The sequence below is a fragment of the Colobus angolensis genome, unplaced genomic scaffold (genome assembly GCF_000951035.1).
Source record: "Colobus angolensis palliatus isolate OR3802 unplaced genomic scaffold, Cang.pa_1.0 Scaffold278, whole genome shotgun sequence".
Classification (NCBI taxonomy): domain Eukaryota; kingdom Metazoa; phylum Chordata; class Mammalia; order Primates; family Cercopithecidae; genus Colobus; species Colobus angolensis.
Genome location: NW_012116021.1, coordinates 1,503,414 through 1,527,295, shown reverse-complemented (window position 1 = coordinate 1,527,295; position 23,882 = coordinate 1,503,414). Strand labels below are relative to the sequence as shown.

The following is a 23,882-nucleotide window of genomic DNA, read 5'->3' as shown; positions in this document are numbered from 1 at the left end:
GCCTCCCGGGTTTACGCCATTCTCCTGCCACAGCCTCCGGAGTAGCTGGGACTACAGGCGCCCGCCACCTTGCCCGGCTAGTTTTTTGTATTTTTAGTACAGACGGGGTTTCACTGTGTTAGCCAGGATGGTCTCGATCTCCTGACCTCGTGATCCGTCCGTCTCGGCCTCTCAAAGTGCTGGGATTACAGGCTTGAGCCACCGTGCCCGGCCGAGAATTAATATTTTTAAAGAATGACTAATAGACTCATAGGAGTCTCTGGAATGAAAGCATCTATCCATCCTCATCATGTCTGTTTCATCATCCAAATAAGCCCTGGACACAGTGGCCAAGGCCCCAGTTGAAGTCTCAACCCTGCTCTCAACCAGCAGTGTGAATGTGGTCAAACCATGAACTCCCTGGCCTCAGGGTCCCTGTGCTAAAGTGGGGTTAACAATATCTGCCCATTTCACAAAATTGTCATTGAAGGCAAATAAGATCATGTAAAAAAGGACTTTGAAAAACTATGAAGGCTGTATAGATAAATAAAATAGCTGTTTTATTTATTATGCCATGTTCAAAGAAAAAAGGTGAATAAATTCTCAGCCCCTGAGATTAATACCTCAAACATCCTTGACTTCCTTTGTTAAAGAACTTGGGGAAACATCCTTAATGTTTTTAAGTTGTGAAGGGAGAGGCCCCAGGTTTCGCTCCGGGTGACATAATTTCTTTACTGTAGTAAGATTCCAGTGGCATTTGCCTTAGCATGTATCTCGTTCTTGCAGCTAAATTAGAGCATGGTAACTATTTCCTCCTATTCCTTTTTAATCTGTGAAATCATGAGCCTTATTCTTGCCTGGTTAAGGAGGAGAAGCCAGACTACTCAGAGGACCTCCACGGAGCTCCTCATCAAGTGGCCTGCCCAGCTTTCCCCTCCACAGCCCCTGAGCCATCACCACATTTGGGATATTCTTCTCCACCCAATTCCTTACTTTTCAGCTCATATCATTGCATTTATTGGTTTCAAGTCTCTTGTCTTGGGTTGGGCTGGGAAGGAGGAACATGCAGGAATGGAGTGCCAGTCGCATTCTAGCCACCTGCATTCCCATTGAATGCAGGAGGGGGTTGAACCCAGTGACAATTTTGAATATAAATATTTTCATCAGAGTTAGGCTAACATTAAAGAATTTTTCTTTGGGAAAATATTTTCTAAAAGTCTGCTGAGCCAATTCGATTCCATGAAGAGTTTCTTTTTTTTTTAATACAATACAGTTAAATTTTGTCTTCATCAGGGTTGTTTTCCATTTAAATTTACTACAAAGAGTGGAGTCATTAATCATTTTTTTGACCATGTCATATATTATGACCATAGCTTCTGCTATAGCAAGTTCTCTTGCGACCATTACTTCCACCAAGTCCAATTCTCTAAGTTAAATTTTACAGGTTTAAATGTTTTTATGAAAACTAGATTCTTCTGTCAATGTTTGGACAATCCCAATACTCAGTTATACCACATGCAGTTTTAACTATTGCCAGTTTTATTATCAGTTGCTTCTTTGAACGAGCCATTGGGAGATAAACAGGAGACTGATAATATATATTTATCAACTAATTATTTATTTTTAAAAAAATTGTGGCCGGGTGCAATGGCTCACGCCTGTAATCCCAGCACTTTGGGAGGCCGAGGCGGGTGGATCACCTGAGGTCGGAAGTTCAAGACCAGCCTGACCAACATGGAGAAACCCCGTCTCTACTTAAAATACAAAATTAGCTGGGCGTAGTGGCGCATGCCTGTAATCCCAGCTACTTGGGAGGCTTAGGCAGGAGAATCGCTTGAACCCGGGAGGCGGAGGTTGCGGTGAGCTGAGATCGCGCCAAGCTGAGATCCCACTGAGCCAAGATCGCACTGTTGCACTCCAGCCTGGGCAATAAGAGTGAAACTCCATCTCAAAACAAACAAACAAAAAAAATTGTGATTAATTTTAGACATAGAGATGAAAATAGAGATAGAGTAGAAGGAAATGGACTCAAGTCAAAAGGGGATGTTCAAGATCGTTAGTCATAAAGGAAATGCACATCAAAACCACCAAGAGATGCCACTTCATACCCACTAGGATAGCTGTAGTAATTTCTTTTTAATGGACAATAGCAACTGTTGGTGAGGATGTGGAGAAATTGGGACTCTTGTATGTTCCTGGTTGGGAATATAAAATGGTACAGCTGCTGTGGGAAAAAGTTTGGAGGTTCCCCAAAAAGTTAAACATAGAATTGCCATATGACCCAGAAATTCCACTCCTGGGACACAACCCAGAAAATTGAAAACAGATGTTCAAACAAAAGCCTGTACATAAATGTTCACAGCAGTGCTATTCACAATAGCCAAAAAGTGGAAACCATCCAATGTCTTTTTTCTTTTTTGGTCTCACTCTGTCACCCAGGCTTTAGTATAGTGGCATGATCTCAGCTCACTGCAACCTCCGCCTCCTGGGTTCAAGCAATTCTCCTGCCTCAGCCTCCTGAGTAGGTGGAATTACAGGCGTGGGCCACCATGCCCGGCTAATTTTGTATTTTTAGTAATGGGATTTCACCATGTTGACCAGGTTGGTCTCAAACTCCTGACCTCAAGTGATCTGCCTGCCTTGGCCTCCCAAAGTGCTGGAGTTACAGGCGTGAGCCACTGCACCCAGCCTACATTGAATGTCTATAACTGATGAAAGGATAAACAAAATGTGGTATATTCATACAATGAAATACTATTCAGCCATAAAAAGGAATGAATTACTGATAACATGTTGCAGCAAGGGTGACTCTCAAAACATTATGCTAAGTGAAAAGTCCCAAGACGAAAGGTCACATGTTGATGATTCTATTGATAAGAAATATACAGAATATGTCAACCTACAGAGAGAGAAAGCAGATTAGTTGTTGCCAGGGAATAGGGGACGCAGAAAATGGGAAGTGACTGCTTCATGCCTATAGGCTTTCCTTTTGCAGTGATGAAATATTCTGGAACTAGATAGAGGTGATGGGTGCCCAATATTATGAATGTATTAAATGCCATTGAATTGTAGACTTTAAAATGTTATATGTATTTTACCTGAAAAAAGTCGTGGGGGCAAAGTGATGAATTCAAAATGTGCTAGTGTGCTTTAAGACCAGTAAAGATCATTGACCAGGAGTCTTAGAAACTCTACTTTCCTAGATGTCTCCTTAAAAAAACAACTCCAGTAGGCCGGGCACAGTGGCTCACGTCTGTAATCCCAGCACTTTGGGAGGCCAAGGCAGGCAGATCACTTGAGGTCAGGAGTTTGAGACCAGCCTGGCCAACATGGTGAAACCCTGTCTCTACTAAAAATATGAAATTAGCCAGGCATGGTGGCAGGTGCCTGTAATCCCAGCTACTCCAGAGGCTGAGGCAGGAGAATCACTTGAACCCGGAAGGTGAAGTTTGCAGTGAGCCGCGATCGTGCTGCTGCACTCCAGCCTGGGCTACAGAGTGAGACTCCTTCGCAAAAACAAAACAAAACAAACCACTCCAGCCCTTTTGTGTGCTCAGATTTGCTTTTAGAAAATGGGTGCATGGGGGGAAGAAAACAACACTTAAGGAGATTACCTGTTTCTCCTGTTTCTTATGTACATTGTGTTGCAGGTAAAGCAGATGCTGAAATAAATACATTTGAGAAGTATGTGAAGTGCTAAGAGGTGGGGACAGGGACAGAAAGATGAGCCTTCAGAAGAACTAGATGGGAACATGATGGTTTAATGTGGGCCATAGGGTATCAGGGCAGTAGAGAAGCCTCTTGAATCAAAGACAAGCCCAGCTCAAAACCTTTCAGGGGACATCTGTCCCCTTCTGGCTGCCTAGCATTCAATCTTCCTTTCTAAGGGCATACAAATTTCCCCTTGGGAAAGTTCTTCTCTCCCACTGCATGCAGGTAATAAATCGAAGTGTGCTGCCCACCCACTCTGAAATTGAAGGCATCCCTTCTAGTTGCTGTACTTCTGGGACGTTGACTTTTGAGTGGAGTGGGGGGACACTGGTACTGATGTTGTAAAAAGCACATTCCTGGAGCAGCCCCCTGGTTTCTTTCCTGGATCCTGCCCTCATTTCAAGCCTGGTTCTCCAGCCTCTTTTCCATTTAGTAGGCACCCCAGTGTCCTTCTGTGTACTCCTTTCTTAAGTTAGTCAGAGTTGGGTTTTGTTGCTTTAAGCAATGCATCCTATCTGATAGAAACCTCAAATGCCGAGGAGCAGCTGCTGATGGGCATTTGGTTCACTGGAAAGGACTTGCTGCAACTTGCTGAGGTGTGAGGACTCAATCTCAGACAACATATCCTAAACATCTATTGTGTGCCAAGTCCTGTGCTAATTTGGTAGAGAAGTACAAGGGAGAATCAAAGGAAATAACAGTGAAGTCTGAGTTTAATCACTAGCTATAAAATAGTTTGATTTACAGCCAAGGGACTTAGGTACCATAAGGAAGAATTGGTCACCCACTGATTTAAGGCAAAGATGAGCATCAGTCAACTTTATTTTTTCAACGCTCTTTTTAAAACACCAGCTGTCCTTGCCTATGTGAGCTTCATCTGCTCAAAGACGTGTGTGTGTGTGTGTGTGTGTGTGTGTGTGTGTGTGTGTGTGTGTGTGTACGTACGTATGTATATGGGGGGTGGGAGGGAGGCCCAGACCCTTGTGGTCTTTCCCACTGAGCAATTCTGTTAGTAAGCCAGATGTCGATTATAAATAGGCTCAGAAGATAAGGACAGGCTGACCTCTATATTTTGTTGTGGCCCAGCTTGTTTGTTAGTAACAAACATTTGTTAACCACTGGCCACAGCACAATATTGGCCACAATACCATATGGATTAGTAAAGAAGCAGAAGAGACTGTTCCTACTTTCAGGGAGTTAAGGGTAAAACATGCCCAGATGCTTCAACTCAAGAATAGCTTTAAAAAACACAGACAGAAAGACATGCAAGTTAGTGTAGTAAAAATGGAATACTCTGTAAAACATGAAGAAAGCAATGAAGTTTTACTATAGGATTTAATGGAGAGATATACCATATTTTTGGATGGGACCCATCAGTATTGTAAAGGTGTCAGTTATCTCCTAGCTAATATATATTTGGCATGTTTCCAATCAAAAATCCAATTTTTTTTTTTTTTTTTTGGAGACAGAGCTGCCCAGGCTGGAGTGCAGTGGCGTGATCTCAGCTCACTGCAAGCTCTGCCTCCCGGATTCACACCATTCTCCTGCCTCAGCCTCCCAAGTAGCTGGGACCACAGGCGCCCGCCACCACGCCTGGCTAATTTTTTGTATTTTTAGTAGAGACGAGGTTTCACCGTGGTCTCGATCTCCTGACCTCGTGATCCGCCTGCCTCGGCCTCCCAAAGTGCTGGGATTACAGGCGTGAGCCACTGCGCCTGGTCTAAAAATCCAAAATTTTTATGGAACTAAACAAGTTAATCCTATAATTTATCTGGAAAATAAAATGCTGAAATCTGCCAAGAAAATTTTGAAAAATAACAAAGGCAGCCTGCACTATCAACTATCAAAGTGTCTCATAAAGCTGTATTAATTAAAGCAGTGTCATACTGGCATATGAACAGACAAATAGATCAATGAGCTAGAATAGAGAATATAGAACCAAACCTAAATATTTAATTGAGAACTTGGTATATATTAAAGATGTCAACTGAAAGTAGGGAAGGGATAGGCCATTTATTGTGCAGGGACGATGAGCTGGTCTGTCAGAAAAAAATGAATTATATCTTCCCTTCACATCATTTTATAAAAGTAAGTGCATTTAAGGTTAATACATTTTATAAAACTATAGAAGTAATAGAAGGAAACATTGGGAATTATGTTTATAATTGGGTATTGCAATAGCTCTTTTTGAAACAAAATGCAAAACACAAAGGTTTTGACAAAAAAACAACAAAATCTATTGTATATTTTAACTTTATCTTGTTATGTCACCATAAAAGATATTTTTAACTATAAAAGATATTTTTATAACTATAAAAGATATTTTTAACTATAAAAGATATTTTTATAACTATAAAAGATATTTTTAACTATAAAAGATTAAAAACTGGGGCCGGGCGCAGTGGCTCATTCCTGTAATCCCAGCACTTTGGGAGGCTGAGAGACTGAGGTGGGCCGATCACCTGAGGTCAGGAGTTCAAGACCAGCCTGGCCAACATGGTGAAACCTTGTCTCTATTAAGAATACAAAAATCAGCTAGGCATGATGGTGTGCGTGCCTGTAATCCGAGCTTCTAGGGAGGCTGAGGCAGGAGAATTGGTTGGACCCAGGAGGCAGAGGTAGCAGTGAGCTGAGATTGCTCCACTGCACTCCAACCTGGGCGATGGAGTGAGATTCCGTCTCAAAAAAAAAAAAAAAGTACATAAAGTTAAAATATACAATAGATTTTGAGAAAACATTTGTAACATATAATAGATAATGGCTTAATATAGGGATAATAAAAACAATACTTATAAATCAATAGAAAAATAGACAAAGGATATCAACAGATAGTTCACAGAAGTACAAATGACTAGTAAACACGAATCAGGGAAATGCAAATTCAAATAAGCAACTTTTTTTCAACCATAGATTGGATCAACCTTAAACACAAGTTGAAACAAGATACCCATTTTTTGCCCATCAAAGTGGCCAGAATGTAGAAGATTAATAATGCCAATTGTTAATTAGGGTGAGGAAGACAGGTACTTTCATTCAATATTGGTGGGAATGTAAATGGACTCATCTTTTTTAGAAGGCAACTTGGCAGTATCTACAAAATGTAAAACGCACATACCTCTCAGTTCCATCACAGTGCCTTCTGTATGCCCTCTCATCAGGCTTACAAGGAGGAGAGCGCAAAAGCAACGACATCTCCTAAGGACCAGGCCTAAATTGGCACAGCAGTCTTTCTACCACCTTCTGTAAGCCCAGACAAGCCACAGGCCAGTACAAATCACAGGGAGGGAATCTAGCTCCTGGCAGAAGAATGGAATAAGTGGAATTATTGGCCACTACATTTTCAGACGAACTACCACATAGATAGAAAAAGCATATTCCCTCATATACCATGCAGCATTTCTTCAGTATTTATATGTTTATATAAATTGCAAAATATTCTACTGTTTGAGTCCATATTTGCTTCCTGATCTAAACCATGTGACTGGGCACCTATTGAGTTTTTTGTTTTTACATTTTTTTTCTTGTGGTCTGTGGATAAGTTGTATAAACAAACAACTACACATTGAACCCCACCATAGTAAATGCAGTCTAAAAATTCAATTTTGTAAACCCTGGTGTTGTATTATTATGAAGTTAATTAAAAACAGTGTTTTATCAGTAGGTGGAATTGTCATAAAATCAAATCTTGTGAGACTTCCACTTGATCTTACATTGAACTGAGAAAGTCCCAAGTGATTCTGAGGTAATTGATCCCTAATACATACACACACACACACACACACACTGAGAATTATTGCATCCCACTCTGAGAATGGGGTTAGGTAGGCTGGAAAGAGGACAGTCACCAAACGCCAATCATGTAATAGCTGAATTCACATTATTATGAAACATATTATTTTAAAATATATTTTTGTATATTTTAAAAACATATATTTGTTCTTTTAGATTTACTAAGTGTCTGTATATTCTGTTCATTGAAGCAAATCTCCCCTAGGTGTGTAATGTACGTCCAATGCTCTGGGGATAGAGCTAGAGGTGAATGAGCAGTGGGAGGGGTTTGCTTGAAAAGAGTTTCTAAAGTGATCAAGTCACCTGGGTGCTGCTAGGACAGAGCTGTGCATGGAGAAGGGGCAACTCCCCCAGCAATCTGATTGGAAGTGAGTCTTGAAAGACAAGTAATAGCTGGCCCGAAGAGACGCTGGGTATGAAGGAGCGTTCCAGTCAAAGGAGACAGCTTGAGCAAAGACTCCTCAGATAAAAGTGGTTCAACACCATGTGCACCTGTTCTAGGTGGAGTTGGGGCCAGTAGTTTAGGTTTATTTGAGCTTAGGTGGAAAAGTTAAGTGAGTACCAGGGTGTAGCCGGCCTCCTAGGCCAAGTGAGGACCCATGCAGTGGAGGGTGGGGGCCAGGCTTGTGTGTTGAGATCATCCCTCCATTGGCGGGTGGATAATGGAGTAGGTGAGAGCAAGACTAGAAGCTAGGAGGCTGCTTGGGGGGCTGCCGCCAAGATTCTGAGGAGGTGGTCTGACTCTAAACTGGGAATGTGGCATCAGGACAGTCACATGTGTCATCATTAAATGTGAAATCTTTTTTTCTGAGATTTTATTGTATTCTAAACATGTTCAGAAGGTAGGCATATGAAATTTACTCATTCTTTTGACATTTTTAAGCTTAGCATATTTCCACTTTTAATTTATATTATAAACAACATTTTCTTTAAACTTTCCTCCAGGAGTGATCAAAAGTTTAATTTCTTGGATAGTCCTCCCCCTCTATGCAAAACTTATTATCTAACTTGGTTGTCTGAAATCCTTTATAAGTTCTGTATCTAGATCTTGTGTAGTGTTTGGTTGTCCAATTGACATTTTTATAAGCTTGCTTTTTGTTACTGTCATAATCCACTCAGCTCTTATAAATGCCTTCGCCTGCCTTCCAAATGCCATGGCTTTTGCAGTGATATTTGCACCTGTGGTGTTATGCTGGCAAGTGACTTCATGTCCTTAATGTCTTAAAATACTCTTTCCTCTCCTCCCCTCCCCCGAAAAGGAAGCTTGTCTGGGAACTGGTTTGCTTAAGGTGATAGCTTCACTTCCCTTAACTTTGTGTAGATTTCATTAATTACACACACATACAAGGAGTAAATCAAAGGGTTTTGGGGATCATCTGGTTCTGAGAGAAATGATAGGCAGGAATTGACAAGTAGGTTAAGGTAAATTATTAATAAAACACTCACCGCTGCCATATAATGCAGAGGGCAATGATTGATGTCACTACCATTTTATATTATATGACTCCAGTTTATGTAGGATACAAATCCTGGACAACAATCAAGCTTGGGCTAAAAGCCATGGAAGTGAAACCAACAGCAGTTTCAGTAAATGGAATCGTCTTGTACTGTGGTTGTAAACCATAATCATTTCTTAGTTGTAACTTGGAACATCTTCTTTTCCTGGTAATTAACTATTTGTGATTTTTGCACTTCCTACCAACGCCTAGAGTCACTCTGTGTTTTTACAATGGACCGTTGTTAGTGAGGCTTCATGCCTTGCTTAGGCTAACAAGCCTTTACCTTTAATCAACCCAACAAATATTTACACTGCACTGCCCTTACAGCACATTCTCTGGAGCGTACAGTAGTGCCCTCACCCCGCAAGGCACTTGTAGGCTCTTAGAAGAATTTGCAGCCCTTCCCAGCCTGAGAGCAGCAGGTTTGGCTAATGGAATAACCACTGCAGCTGTGGCCTGTCTTGTTAGGGAAAGAAGTGAGCATTTAGTGAATGTAGGCACTGTGCTATTTCATATATACATCAACTCCTTTAATAATGAGCTAACTTGTCAAGTTAGAATGTGTTCAAAATGTATCATTTGCTTTCTTTTTATTCTATATTATGGAAATAACCCATGTTGAATTACTTAAGAGTTACCCTAAATTGAAATCCTCTCTTTATGTACATGTCCTGGTTGATTTCTAAAGCTAATCTGATGCAGAGTGTATTAGTAAATGGGGAAAGGCGGTAAATCATGGTATGGATATAATGTATAAAAACCTCATGTTTATGCTTTGTGTGCAGAATTTGCCGGGAAAAAAATAGGCTGAAAGACTTTTGCTAAAAGATTTTTCAGAACATTGCTCAAGGAATGTAGAGAAAATTGACCTCCCTTGTCCTTTCTTTAGATACATTCCACCATTGATCTGGGGGAAAAGTGGACACATCCAGACAGCCTTGTATGGGAAGATGGGAAGGGTGAGGTCTCCACATCCTTACGGGCACCGAAAGTTCATCACTATGTCTGATGGAGCCACTTCTACATTCGACCTCTTCGAGCCCTTGGCTGAGCACTGTGTTGGAGGTGAGCTGCTTTAGATTGTATGGTTGGGCCATCACTCGGAGAAGGAGCACTAATCAGTGGAGAGCACAGCACAGTATGAATACTCGTGCCACTCACTCTGCCCATGGCATCGGGGGCTGTTGGGAAGTCTGCTGGGATGCATCACTTAGGAGCAGCCCGCAAAGGTTAGCTTCAGCGTGTGTTTGCCAGTCACCATGTAAAGCTCTTCAGAACTCATTGTAGAATAGTTTTTAATCCTCTTGTGAAATACAGAAGCTTGATGTAAGGGGATGAGGGAGTGCTTGGAGCCCAGGCACCCCAGGACCAGGCTCCTGGGTTGATAACAGCAACAGAGGCCAGACCATTCTCAGTGCTTCGTGTATACTGTTACCTCATTTAATCCTCAAATAGTGCTGTGAGGCTGGTATTTACTATCCCTACTTTACTGATGAGGAAACTGAAGCCCAGAGGTGCAGTATAGGCTGGCGTTTGTTGGATAAGCAGTAGATAAAAAGGCTCTCAGGTTCCCTTTGCTTAGGTTTCCCTGGACAAAAAGACACATTAAGGTCATATCTATCATGCAATGGTGTAGGACACCTATTTCTGAGAAATAACTGAAATTTTCATTGCTGCTGGAATTTGGCATTGTTCTATCTAGCCTTACAATAAGCATTCATTCTAAAATGCTTCGTAATGAAGACTTTTGAGGAAGTGGAGTTAGGTACAAGCATCCTTTTGAATGCTATTTCTACCAGAAGTGAACATGTCTATTGCATTATATAGTATTCCAAAGCACGTAGTTTTTTTTTTGTTTTTTTTTTTTGCTTTTTTTTTTTTTAAATAGGAACTCAGTATTTATTTATGGGTAAATTCCAGTAAACATATTAGGTATTTAAAGTGGCTAGAACTGCTAAGTAGCTGGTGACAAAGATTTGATATTCCCTCTGCCTGGAATGCTGGTCCCCAGACCTTCACATGGCTACCTCCTCCTTGTCATTCAGGTCTCAGCTCTGATATCACCTCCTCAGAAGGACCGTCTCGGACTCTCCTAACTAATGTTTCCTTCTCAGTAAATCCATCACGCCTTCCTGCTTTAGTTCTTCATGGTAGCTTCTACTCTCTAAACCTATTTGTGTGGTTGTGTATTATTTATCTGCTAGAATGTAGGAATCCCCAGAGCCCAGAATAGCTGGCTTCTAATAAACGGTCATGGAAAGGATGAATACATGAATAGATGAGGAGTTCACGTTGTGTTTATAAATCTGTAGCTGGTTTTTCCTATATTTATTTAAATATTATTTAAGACAGTTAAATGTTTTCTTTCCCTTATTTCTAATGCTTTTTCTTCTTCCACTACTAAAGCACAAAGTTTAGTTTGACCATCTGCTCTTCCTACCAGGACCAACATGGGAAGTTGAAAAGGGCAGAACAGTGATTCCTCCTTGTACTTGCTCATGTTTTTCCATCACTCCTGCCCCCAGAAATGACTGACAAAGGTGCTTCCAGGGAAGGCAGTATTTGTACCTAAGACGTACTCTGAGAAAAACAGCCCTTTTCCCCCTTTCCTGATTTTTTTTCTGACTATAAAAGGAATAAGTACTCATTTTAGAAAATATGGATAATACCTTTAAAAAGTAAGAATCACCCGTAATTTTGTCACCCAACATATATTGTTGATGTTTTGTTCCATTTTCTTATAGTTCTACGCATTGTTTTTCCAAAATTTGAATTATCATACATTATATTATAAAAACTTTCCCATGTCATTAAAAATCTAAAAGTCTTCAAAAACACAATATTAATGATTAATATTCTACAATGTGGTTATATTATAATTTAACCATTCTATGTTTGGGCATTTAACTTATTTACAACTTTGTAACTATCAATAATTATATTGTCCTTCATCAGAAAATTTTAGGCAGGATTTCAAGAATTGGAATTTACTAGGTCAAAGCTTATACATTTTATAAAGAGATGGAGTCTTGCTGTGTTGCCCAGGTTAGAGTACAGTGACTGTTTACAGATACAGTCATCATATTCTACAGCCTTAAACTATTGGGCTCAAGTGATCCTCCTGCCTCAGCCTTGCAAATAGTTGGAATACAGACATGTGTCACTACATCCAGCAATTTACAAAATTTTTAAGGTTCTTTATGCATATTGGACAATTGCTTACTAATTCACACTTCCCTACCAACATTAAGAATTTGTAAATTTTAAAAATCTTAATTTGAACAAAAATTATAATCAGATTTAATGACCTAAGCACCTCTTTTCTTTTAAATAAAAGTATATATTCATATTTTTAAGTAGGCAATTCATACTCATGATAGAAAGTTCACAAGGTACTGACAGTATACAGAGAAAGTATCTCACTCTCTGTCCTCTACTCTCCATCCCTACCCCTGCTCAATGCTACCCACTCCCAAGGTTCTTGTGTGTGATTCCAAAGATAGTGGATGCATTTATAAATATAGGTATCTTTTTCTCTCCACACAAAAGGCAGCATTATTGTAACCCCTTTCTGCATTTAGCATTTTTTTCACTTAATTTATGGAAGAGCTTGCCACATCAGTATATATAAAAAAGTCTCATTATTTTTAAGGGCTTCATAATATTTCATCACTTACATAGGCAATAATTTATCCAACCAGACCCCTATTTCTGGACATTTAGATTGTGTTCAGTCATATGCAAAAGGATATGTATTGCATGATTGAACACAACCTAATACATATATATTATTTTACATATGTACAATTACCTCTGTAGGATAAGTACCTGAAAGTAAAATTGCTGGATCAAAGGGTCTGTGCAAATACCACTTTTTATTTTTTCATTCATTCATTCATTCATTCATTCATATAGAATTTCTTACAGAAATTAAGAGTAATGTTCAGGAACTTCTATAGCAATGTGACAGAGTAATTTTATATTTGTTGAATCTTATAGTAGAAAATTGAAGTTTATATGTTTTTCATTTAATTTTTTTAGTAATTAACTTTTATTGTCTTTTTCAAAAGTGTCTGTTCATGACTTACTGGATATTTTCAAAATCAACCCTTCACTATAAATAGCTTGAGAAACACTGATATAGACAGCTCCAGCTAGAAGGGAAAAATTCTTCCCCAGAGAACTGAGTGAAAGATGTATGTTGAATTCCCTCCCCCTGTTTTCTAGGCCAGTGAAGTGTAATTGTGTCCATTTATCATGTCACATTTCTTGGATACATCAGGATCTCTTTCTCTACCCTGTAGATGATATCACCATGGTCATCTGTCCTGGAATTGCCAATCACAGCGAGAAGCAGTACATCCGCACTTTCGTTGACTACGCCCAGAAAAATGGCTATCGGTGTGCCGTGCTGAACCACCTGGGTGCCCTGCCCAACATTGAACTGACCTCGCCACGCATGTTCACCTATGGTAAGCATGGCTAAGTGGAGTCCTCCCTTTTTCTGCAAGTGTGCTGCTACTTCTGCTTCTGCCTTGTTTTTTTTTTTTTTTTTTTAATTTTAAACCTATGCCCATCTGTAAGAGATGGTAGGTCACACGGTTATATCAACAGCAAACTTGTACTGGGCATTGATGATGCCACGCCTCACACCAGCCTTTGAGATGGGCACTGTAACCACCCTCACAGAGGCAGAAACTGAAGCTTACAGGGGAAAGTCTTGCCCAAGGTCCCCTAGCTAGTAAGAGTCACAGCAGGGCTGGGAACCAGGCAGATCGGGTAGCAGAGCTCATGCCCTTCAGGACTGTGCTATTATGATGCTCATTCATCAGGACTCTTGTGACTGGTGGGCAAGGGTGTGATGAGGCATGTGAATGTCAGTGGGAAGGGAGCCTGGCACAGTAGCAGCCCACTGGATTTTAGGTTCCTGGGGAACAGGAACTAGATCCTGTATTTAGACAAATGCTTCTTTTTTTTTTTTTTTTTTTTTTTTTTTTGAGGCGGAGTCTCGCTCTATCGCCCAGGCTGAAGTGCAGTGGCCGGATCTCAGCTCACTGCAAGCTCTGCCTCCCGGGTCCATGCCATTCTCCTGCCTCAGCCTCCCGAGCAGCTGAGATTACAGGCGTGTGCCACCATGCCCGGCTAATTTTTTGTATTTTTAGTAGGGACAGGGTTTCACCGTGTTAGCCAGGATAGTCTCGATCTCCTGACCTCGTGATCCACCCGCCTCGGCCTCCCAAAGTGCTGGGATTACAGCATGAGCCACTGCACCCAGCCGACAAATGAAAAATGCTTCTTGATTTGAATTAAAATTGTGTGTTAGCTGGGCCAGGTGTGGTGGCTCATGCCTGTAATCCCTTCTCTAGTAATTAATTTTTATTATCTTTTTTTTTTTTTTGAGACAGAGTCTTGCTCTGTCACCCAGGCTGGAGTGCAGTGGCGCAATCTCAGCTCACTGCAAGCTCCGCCTCCCAGGTTCACTATGTTTTCCTGCCTCAGCCTCCCAAGTAGCTAGGACTACAGGCACCTGCCACCATGCCCAGCTACTTTTTTTGTATTTTTAGTAGAGGCAGGGTTTCACCGTGTTAGCCAGGATGGTCTCAATCTCCTGACCTCATGGCCTGCCCACCTTGGCCTCCCAAAGTGCTGGGATTACAGGCATGAGCCACCACGCCCAGCCTTTTTATTGTCTTTTTCAAAAGTATCTTACCAGACATTTTCAAAACCAACCCTTCACCATAAATAGTGCACTTTGGGAGGCTGAGGCCAGGAGTTCGAGGCAAGCCTGGCCATCATGGCAAAACCCTGTCTCTATTAAAAATATAAAAATTAGCTGGCACACGCCTGAAATCCCAGCTATTCAGGAGGCTGAGGCATGAGGATCACTTGAACCCGGGAGGCAGAGATCACACCACTACACTCCAGCCTGGGCAAGAGAGCAACACTCTGTCTGAAAAAAAATAATAATAATAATCCTGTTTTAACTAAGGTTCTGGCTTCTGGACTGCTTGTTCTTGATTCTTATTAGCTCTTTCTTTAGATTATGTATGCACACATAAACATTTCTGTCATCTCACCATAACTATAATTTTCTATTTCTTCAAACTACCCTTCTGTCTTTATCAATGTATACATAGTTTTTATTTATTGCAGTCGTAGCATGTATATCTATGGTAATTTATTTAAATAACTTTATATTCACCAACATAAAGATATTTAATCTTTTTAAGAGCCACATTGCTGTTACTACTCTGTTATAGTTTATTTAGCCATTTATCTTTGTAGGACATATGGATTATTTAAAGGTTTTCACCATTTTAAATAACAATGCTATAAATACTGTATCTCGTACATAGAATTATTTTCTCTTTAATGACCTTGGAGTAAATTCCCAGTAAAATTGAGGGGTCAACTTTTTTTTTGCATATTTGTACATCTTGTCAGATTGACCTCCAGCAAGATCATTCCAGTTACATTGCCAATGGTAACATGCAAGGGCACTGTAAGGGAAGGTCACAGGTATGGAAGCATGAACAGGTACACCTGCTTTGTGCCAAGCAGGGTTCTGGGTGCCCTGAATTCATTTCCTCTTCTGTATTCACACCCACAACTGAAGATCCCCATTTTACAGACTCTGTTCTGTTCAGCAGTTTGGTCAGTAGCTTGAAAATATACGTGAATTCGGCCGAGTGCAGTGGCTCACACCTGTAATCCCAGCACTTTGGGAGGCCAAGGTGGGCAGATCATGAGGTCAGGAGATTGAGACCATCCTGGCTAACATGGTGAAACCCCGCCTCTACTAAAAATACAAAAAAGTAGCTGGGCATGGTGGCAGGTGCCTGTAGTCCCAGCTACTCAAGAAGCTGAGGCAGGAGAATGGCCTGAAACCAGGAGGTGAAGCTTGCAGTGAGCCGAGATCAGGCCACTGCACTTCAGCCTGGGTGACAGAGCGAGACTCGTCTCAAAAAAAAAAAAGAAAAGAAAAGAAAAGAAAATATAAGTGAATATCCAGATTTACAGACAGCAGAGGCACATGGGGAATAGTGAGTGTGTGGTAGACAGAATTGGACCCAAAAGTCAGAAATAGGCCAAATCAAGCACAAAGAAAACAATGGGGAATAATGGTAAGGTCTTGTGCTTGGATATATAGATTGTCTATACAAGTAGAAGATGGGGAGGCATGGCTTGGCTGCAGGGCCAGGATGGAGATTTGGGAGCACTAACAGTACAGTGTGCCAACAATAATACGAGAAATGTCAATGAGAACACTTAATGTGCACCAGACACAGTGCTGATGTCACATGTAGGCACAATCTCTTTTATCTCCACAGCAACCCATGGGACCATAAAATTCTGATGAAAAAACTGAGGCACAGAGAGGTTAAGTGATTTGGGCAAGGGCACAGAGCCAGTAAGTAGAAGAGCTAAGAGAGGAGCCTGGATCTGGCTGCCAGAATCATCTCAGCGATAGCACAGTAACTGGGTCTGTATGGTCTAGGCCTCCCAGGCCCAGAGTGCTGTATTGTGCGGCTATAGGCCAGAGAGACCAGATTGGAAGGTGTTGCTACACCAGGTCAGGGGAGTCCAGCAGCCGAAGCAGCAGAGAAGAATAGGTTAAGTGAAGGCCTTGCTCCCAGAGAGTACCTGCTCCCAGGAGACAGACTCTGGATCCAGTGCCCCAGCACTGCCACTGATGCTGTGTAGCTCGAGCAGTTTCTTAAACTCAGTTCCAGATTCTTCAGCTGCAGTAAGGTGGAGATACAATTAAATGTGGGTTACTGAGGACTTGGTAGGCAGTTGATTAACATATAGTAAACATTTATTGTATGTTAGATTCATTATTTTTGTTTTTTTTTTTTTGTTTTTGAGGCAGAGTCTCACTCTGTCACCCAGGAGGGAGTGAAGTGGTATAATCATAGCTCATTGCAGCTTCAACCTCCCAAACTCAAGCAAACTTCCCACCTCATTTTTTAATTTTTTGTAGAGACAAGGTCTCACTATATTGTCCAGGCTGGTCTCAAACTCCTGAGCTCAAGCAATCCACCCGCTTCGCCCTCCCAAAGTGCTGGGATTACAGACGTAAGCCACCATGCCAGCCAGGTTTATTCTTATTCAAATACTTGAAGGTATATTCATGTTGGTGAGAGATTAACCATGCTCTTTGTGACCCAGATAAATAAGATGTGTTCTGCCGGGGAGATGCGAATATCGTTAAAGAATTACAATACAGGGCTGGGCACGGTGGCTCACACCTGTAATCCCAGCTCTTTGGGAGGCTGAGGTGGGCAGATTACCTGAGGTCAGGAGTTTGAGACCAGCCTGGCCAACGTGGTGAAACCTGTGTCTACTACAAATACAAAAATTAGCTGGGCGTGGTAGCAGGCACCTATAATCCCAGCTACTTGGAAGCCTGCGACAGGAGAATCACTTGAACCTAGGAGGCGGAGGTTGCAGTGAGCCAAGATCACACCACGGCACTTCAACCTGGGTGACACAACAAGACTCCGTCTCAAAAAAAAAAAAAAAAGAATTACAATACAGCATGATGAGTGGACTAATACAGCAGGCTTGGTGAATATGCTGCAGCAGCATGGAGAAACCAGCCTGGATCTGTGGGCGAGGAGTCAAGTTGTGGGAGGAAAAATTCTCCCAGAAAAGGCATTTGAGCTGGGTCCTCAAAGATGAGCTCCTGAATGGAGGCACTCATAAACAGTTGGAGTTTATAGACAGGGGAGTGGGCTATGGAAGGGCAACCCATGCAGAAGAGCAGCCTTCACGGCTGCCTTAAGAGCACTCTATGTTTGGGCTGAGGAGCTGCCTGTGAGCATGGAAAACCCTTGGAGATGAGGTGAATCCATCAGGGGAGAGCTTCAGGCCCCCGGTTTTGAAAATTAACTATCTCCTTTAATCTGTGGATGGTGTTGTTACATTTTATTTCATCAGAATTTTAGAAGCAAATTTCTGTAGTTTATTATACTTTAGAAATGTTCTAGAAAGACAGGTTACCTAGAAAAAAAAATGGGTGTTTTCTTCTAGCCATACTATTTGTTTTTTTGTGTGTATCAGTACATGTTTTACTTGTTAATAATTTCTTTTAACCATTGGAGGATAAGATCAACCAAATATGACATTAAAAAGATCAGAAATCCAGAATTCGGATGCTTTGTTGAAATGTAAAAATTAAAACATCTTTGGTAGCTCCAAAGAGCCTAGAGAGAGAAAGCGCTATTGTTTTGTTAGGTGCTGTTGATGTAATTTTAGTTTAAAATAATGTTTTTAATAAACTTTTTCCTGGGCTGGTGGAAAAGGAGCAATCCTTCGCCAAAGGTGGCCTAACACATTAGAGCAAAGCCCATGTTTGTTACTTTTGACTGGTCAATTGAGGTAGGTCCACAGTTAACATGCTAGAACCGGAAACGTTTTATCATAGTTAATCATGTCCTCATGTAAGTGTGTTAGCTGTTGATGTGTGGGCTTTCTATACTTTAGTACAAAGATCTTTGTCAACTTTTGTTTCTATACCCAGTACTGTTCTCAATTTTTAATTATTGTTGCCTTGCAATATGGCCTGATATCTGATGGTACCAACCCTGACTCATGGCTCTTTCAGAGTATGCTCTTGTCTCCCTACCTATTTTTTTAATTTGAACAGAATTATTGTATCAAGTTCCATGTTGAGTTTTTGTATTAGTCAAGATGGACTAGATTATGCTGTGGAAGCTAACAAGTTGGATCTCAGTGGTTTAAAACAATTGTTTCTGTCCATACTATCCATTCATTATGGCTTAGCTGAGGGGCCTCTGTCTCCACTGTTATGGTCCTCACTCAAGGAACCAGGCCCACAGAGCATCTACCTGCTGAAACATTTCCCAAGGGTAGGAACAGTGTGGCTTTTGAAGCTTCTGCTCAGAAATGACAGAGGTCACTCCTGATCACAATTTATTGGTCAAAGTACACTACATGACCAATCCTAACCTCAGTGGGGTAGGGGAGATGCATCCTTCCTAGAGATGGAAAGTAGTTATTGGTGGTGAACTCTCGCACAGCTTATCACAGTTTCTGAAGGGGAACTTTAATTTATAAATTAATGTAGAAAAATTTATAATACTTACTTTTCTCATCCAGGAGCATGACCTTTTCCTTCAAGTCTTCCTTTATTTCTACCTAAAAGAACTTCTGGTTCTCTTTGTGTAGGTCAGTTTGTTGTCAACATTAGAATTCCCCATGGGAGCTCTTAAATACCAGTGCCAGTGGCTTAGCTCTTGGGGGGCGTCTAAGGTATAGCCAAGGTTTTTGAGAGCCACAGATATAGGTTTTATTCCTTGTTCTCTCTTTAGTTTTATTTTTCTATTTTTGCTTTTTTACTTTTTATTACAGACAATGTGCAGAAGTAGGGAGAACAGTAGAATAAACCCCAGTGTACCCTTTACCCAACCTCAACAATTGTTCGACTCATGGCCGATCTTGTTTGCTTTATAAACTACTCCCTTCTTGCATCCCCTCTCAAAGATTGTTTTGTTTTGTTTTGTTTTGTTTATTGACACAAGGTCTCACTCTGTCGCCCAGGCTAGAGTGCAGTGGTATAATCTCAGCTCACTGCAACCTCTGCCTCCCGGGTTCAAGTGATTCTCCTGCCTCAGCCTCCCTAGTAGCTGTGATTATAAGCACCCGCCACCACACCCAGCTAATTTTTATATTTTTAGTAGAGACAGGGTTTCACTGTGTTGGCCAGGCTGGTCTCAAACTCCTGACCTCAGATGATCCACTCACCTCGGCCTCCCAAAGTGCTGGGATTACAGGCGTGAGCCACTGCGCCCAGCCTCAAAGATTATTTTGAAGCAAGCCCCAGACAGCCTGTCCAGTTTCACCTGTGACTGTTTCCAGTGTATATCACTAAGATACACAGGCTCGTTGTAAACTGTCTTCATTTGTTAGGACTGCCATAACAAAGTACTACAGTGGGAGTGGCTTATACAAGAGCAATTTATTTTCTCACAGTTCTGGGGCCTAGAAGTCCGAGATCAAGGGGTCAGCAGGGTTGGTTTCTTCTGATACCTCTCTTCTTGGCTTGTAGATGACTGTTTTCCTGCTGTGGATTGACACTACAGTCACCTGTGTCTCTGTCTGATATCTCTCTGTGTCCTCATCTCTTCTTGAAAGGACACCAGTCATCCTGCATTAGGGCACACCCTAACAACCACATTTTGGCTTAATTACATCTTGAAAAGCCTTATCTCCTAATATAGTCACATTCTGAGGTACTGGGGGTTAGGACTTCAGCATATGAATCTTGGGGGAGACACCATTCAGCCCATAATATAACAGAAGCACAAGGGCATCATCACAACGGAAACACTTAAAACAGTATTCCTCAAGAGAAATTTAATTTCCCCATTGTCTTTCTTCTTTTTTCCGTTTTGATTCGTTTGTTCAATTTAGGATCCAAGTCAGGTCCATATATTCCAATTGGCTGATAGATCTCTTATGCCGCTTTTCAATCTCCTTTCCCGCATTTTTAACAGGTCCCCAACCAAGTAAGCCTCTCTTCCAGGTGGGATCACTGGATGTGACATTGGGAGAGTTCTCTGGATCCCCAGGACATACTGCAGTCCACCATCAGGCCCCTTGTTCCCACCCTGAGTATATGGAAATTCCAGGCACTGCACTCCAGGGCCTGCTAATCCCAGGACTGCCCAAGTTCTATTTGGAAGGCCCTTTTGTGGTCTTCACTTGGCTTCTCCTGTCATCCAGGACTCAACAAAGATGTCACCCTCTGAGAGAGCCCTTACTTGACTCCTCTCCCGCATCTAAAGTTGCCCCACCCCAAAACCCAGTCATTATCGAATGCCCTTCCTTACTTTCTTCAGGGCACTTAAGATTTGAAATTAAGGATTTGTGGGCAGGGCGCGGTGGCTCAAGCCTGTAATCCCAGCACTTTGGGAGGCCGAGACGGGCGGATCACGAGGTCAGGAGATCGAGACCATCCTGGCTAACATGGTGAAACCCCGTCTCTACTAAAAAATACAAAAAACTAGCCGGGCGAGGTGGCGGGCGCCTGTAGTCCCAGCTACTCCGGAGGCTGAGGCAGGAGAACGGCGTAAACCCGGGAGGCGGAGCTTGCAGTAAGCTGAGATCTGGCCACTGCACTCCAGCCTGGGCGACAGAGCAAGACTCCGTCTCAAAAAAAAAAAAAAAAAAAAGAAAAATTAAGGATTTGTTTTCATAATCTGTGAAATTATTTGTTTATATGTCTGTTATCTGTCTCTCCATCCGAAAAGTTCACTCCCCGAGAGCAGGCAGTTTTTTGCGCTCCCTGCTGTAGCTCCCCAGTGCCTAGAATCTTGCTTGGATGATAAAAAGCACTCACTGCATCACTGTTACTGAATGCCTACTGAGATGGGAACTGACAGTTTGTGGATGTAAGATGATACTTTACAAACTAGTACATCCCAAACCATTGTGCCCTACATGTGAGTTTTCCGTTAGACAAATTGCCTCTCTTTTGAGCAGATGTCAGGCATTCAAGTCACTGTGAATATCCTTTGGGCTTTTTGCAACTGTGATCTTGACGAGAAGAAAACTAAAGAGGGCATTAACATGAAACTCTATGTTCTTCTCTTCCTGTTATGCACCTGCCTCGGATCTCTCTGAGAAAATTATAAAGGATCTTTTCCCGTTTATCAACCCAGTTCTGTTCCAAACCACGTAAGCTTTGCTAATGTGATTAGAAATTGTTGAAAACAGATCTGCCTTGCACAGAATTTCCTAAATGGATAATTACGCATTCTTGTGACTTAGAACCCTTCGCGCTGCCTTTGAAAGATAAATTCATTAAGGAAAATCCTTCATGACAGCAGTTACCATTTATCTCACTCTAATGAGTGCCAGGCATGTGCTTTCATTTTACGTCACTTGATCCTTACTGCCTCAAAGGTAGGTTTTAATTAGTATCCCCACTTCACAGGCTTAGGGAGGTTAAGTACCTTGCCCTGAGTCATGCGACTAGTGAGTGGCAGAACCAGCCTTCAATCAGTGTGACTCTTAACCCCAACTCAATACCACCTCTGGTAGTGTTCATTTCCTATTTAGGATACTCTTCATTAGAATACAGAGGAGCAGGGGTGATGTTTCAGTATTTAAAAAGACTTTTTCCTCACTTTGGTGGTAGTGTCATTACTGTTCTTACTGATACCTATCACTTACATAGCATTTGCTGTGTGCCAGGCACTGTTCTGAGTACTTTGTAGGATATATTAAATCAGTCACCCCCCTTTTACAGGTGAGGAAACTGAGGCCCAGCAAGGATGACTAACTTGCTCCAAATCACAGAGTTAATGAGTGGGCAGCCCAGGCTTCAAACACAGGCAGTCTCACAGTCTAGTCCTAGAATCCATGCTCCTAAACAACAGGCTCCATTGCCTCTCCGTGTAAGAGACTAAGGAGTGAGGAACTAGTTCCCAGTCAGATACATTTTAGGTTTAAGGCAAAAGAGCATCCAAGAGCATCTCAGAGCCACAGAATTGGGCCTGTGGGTTTGGTCTTTGATCTTTTGTTCATCCAGCATCCTCCAGACAATGTTGGGGCCAGCCTCTGCAGTGGGAATACACGTGTGAGTTCGAGTCCCTGCCTTCAGGAAGATCCCAGTCTATGAGGAACTCTCACCATCTAGTTGGGGAAGGAGGGTGCACAGTCACAGTCAGTCTAAGCTTATTGGCTAGGTTTGTCCAAAAGGAATATTTACCAACAGCAACCTTTTCACAGACAGGGACCAGGTCTGCATTTTTAATTTTTATATTATTGTGTGTTAATCTCCTCCATCTAGTGTATCACTTAGAGAGAGATGGTCAGGAAAGGCCTGGATAGGGAGATAAGCTGTGCTTTAGAGTCCAACAGCTGAGGGTTTGACTGCCTGGTCGAGAAAGCTGAGAAAGGCTGTTACGAAATTTGGCAATAAGGCCCAGCATGGTGGCTCACACCTGTAATCCCAGCACTTTGGGAGGCCCAGGCAGGTGGATCACTTGAGCCCAGGAGTTCAAGACGAGCCTGGTAGAACATGGTGAAACCTCGTCTCTACTAAAAATACAAAAAGCCAGGTGTGATGATGCACACCTGTAATCCCAGCTACTCAGGAGGCGAAGGCAGGAGAAACGCTTGAGCCCGGGAGTGCAGTGAGCCAAGATCACGCCACTGCACTCCAGCCTAGGCGACAGAGACTGACCGTCTTAAAAAAAAAAAAAAAAAAAAGGCAATAATATAAAAGTGAGTGGCCTAGAGTCCAGCAAATACCAGTAAACAATACTGATTATCATCTTCATTGGCCCTTCACTCTAACTTTGTGTTTTCTGTGAGCCACCTTAGAGGAGAAAAGGCAAACATTTACTTGAACTGTTAAACGACCTTGCCTCTGCATCCACTTCATACCTCATGTGAACTTTGGAATTTCTGCAAGGACCGGTTTAAGAACCTGCTTGTGTTGAGCATAAAATTCTTCCTTCTTTGAGGTGAGTCTGAGTTACAGCTGTGTGTACAGGGATGTCATCTGTGGTGATTATTCTGCAGTATGCAATGCTTGCTTTCCAACTGGACAACCTTCAGTATTGGCCTCCTGGCCAAATCTGTTTGGGCCACACGCCTCCAGCTCAAAGCGACTGGCTTCTATATTCAGAGCCAGCCCTTAAAATCAGTACTGGAAAGATGTTTTCACTGTAGGACATGTTACATTTTAACCTTCTAAAAAATGTTTGTTTATTTATTTATTTTTTTTGAGACGGAGTCTCGCTCTGTCGCCCAGGCTGGAGTGCAGTGGCCGGATCTCGGCTCACTGCAAGCTCCGCCTCCCGGGTTTAGGCCATTCTCCTGCCTCAGCCTCCCGAGTAGCTGGGACTACAGGTGCCCGCTACCTCG

The 23,882-nt window shown here is 41.9% G+C and overlaps 1 protein-coding gene across 2 annotated transcripts in view; it reads left to right on the top strand.

The window, feature by feature from the left end:
- ABHD2 (abhydrolase domain containing 2) overlaps positions 1-23,882 on the top strand; it is a 113,186-nt gene that overhangs the window by 55,492 nt on the left and 33,812 nt on the right. For both annotated transcript variants that reach the window (XM_011948319.1, XM_011948320.1), the window contains 2 exons: positions 9,868-10,043; positions 13,283-13,450. In XM_011948319.1, coding sequence (XP_011803709.1) covers positions 9,868-10,043; positions 13,283-13,450 — 344 coding nt within the window. The remainder of the gene's footprint in view (positions 1-9,867; positions 10,044-13,282; positions 13,451-23,882) is intronic.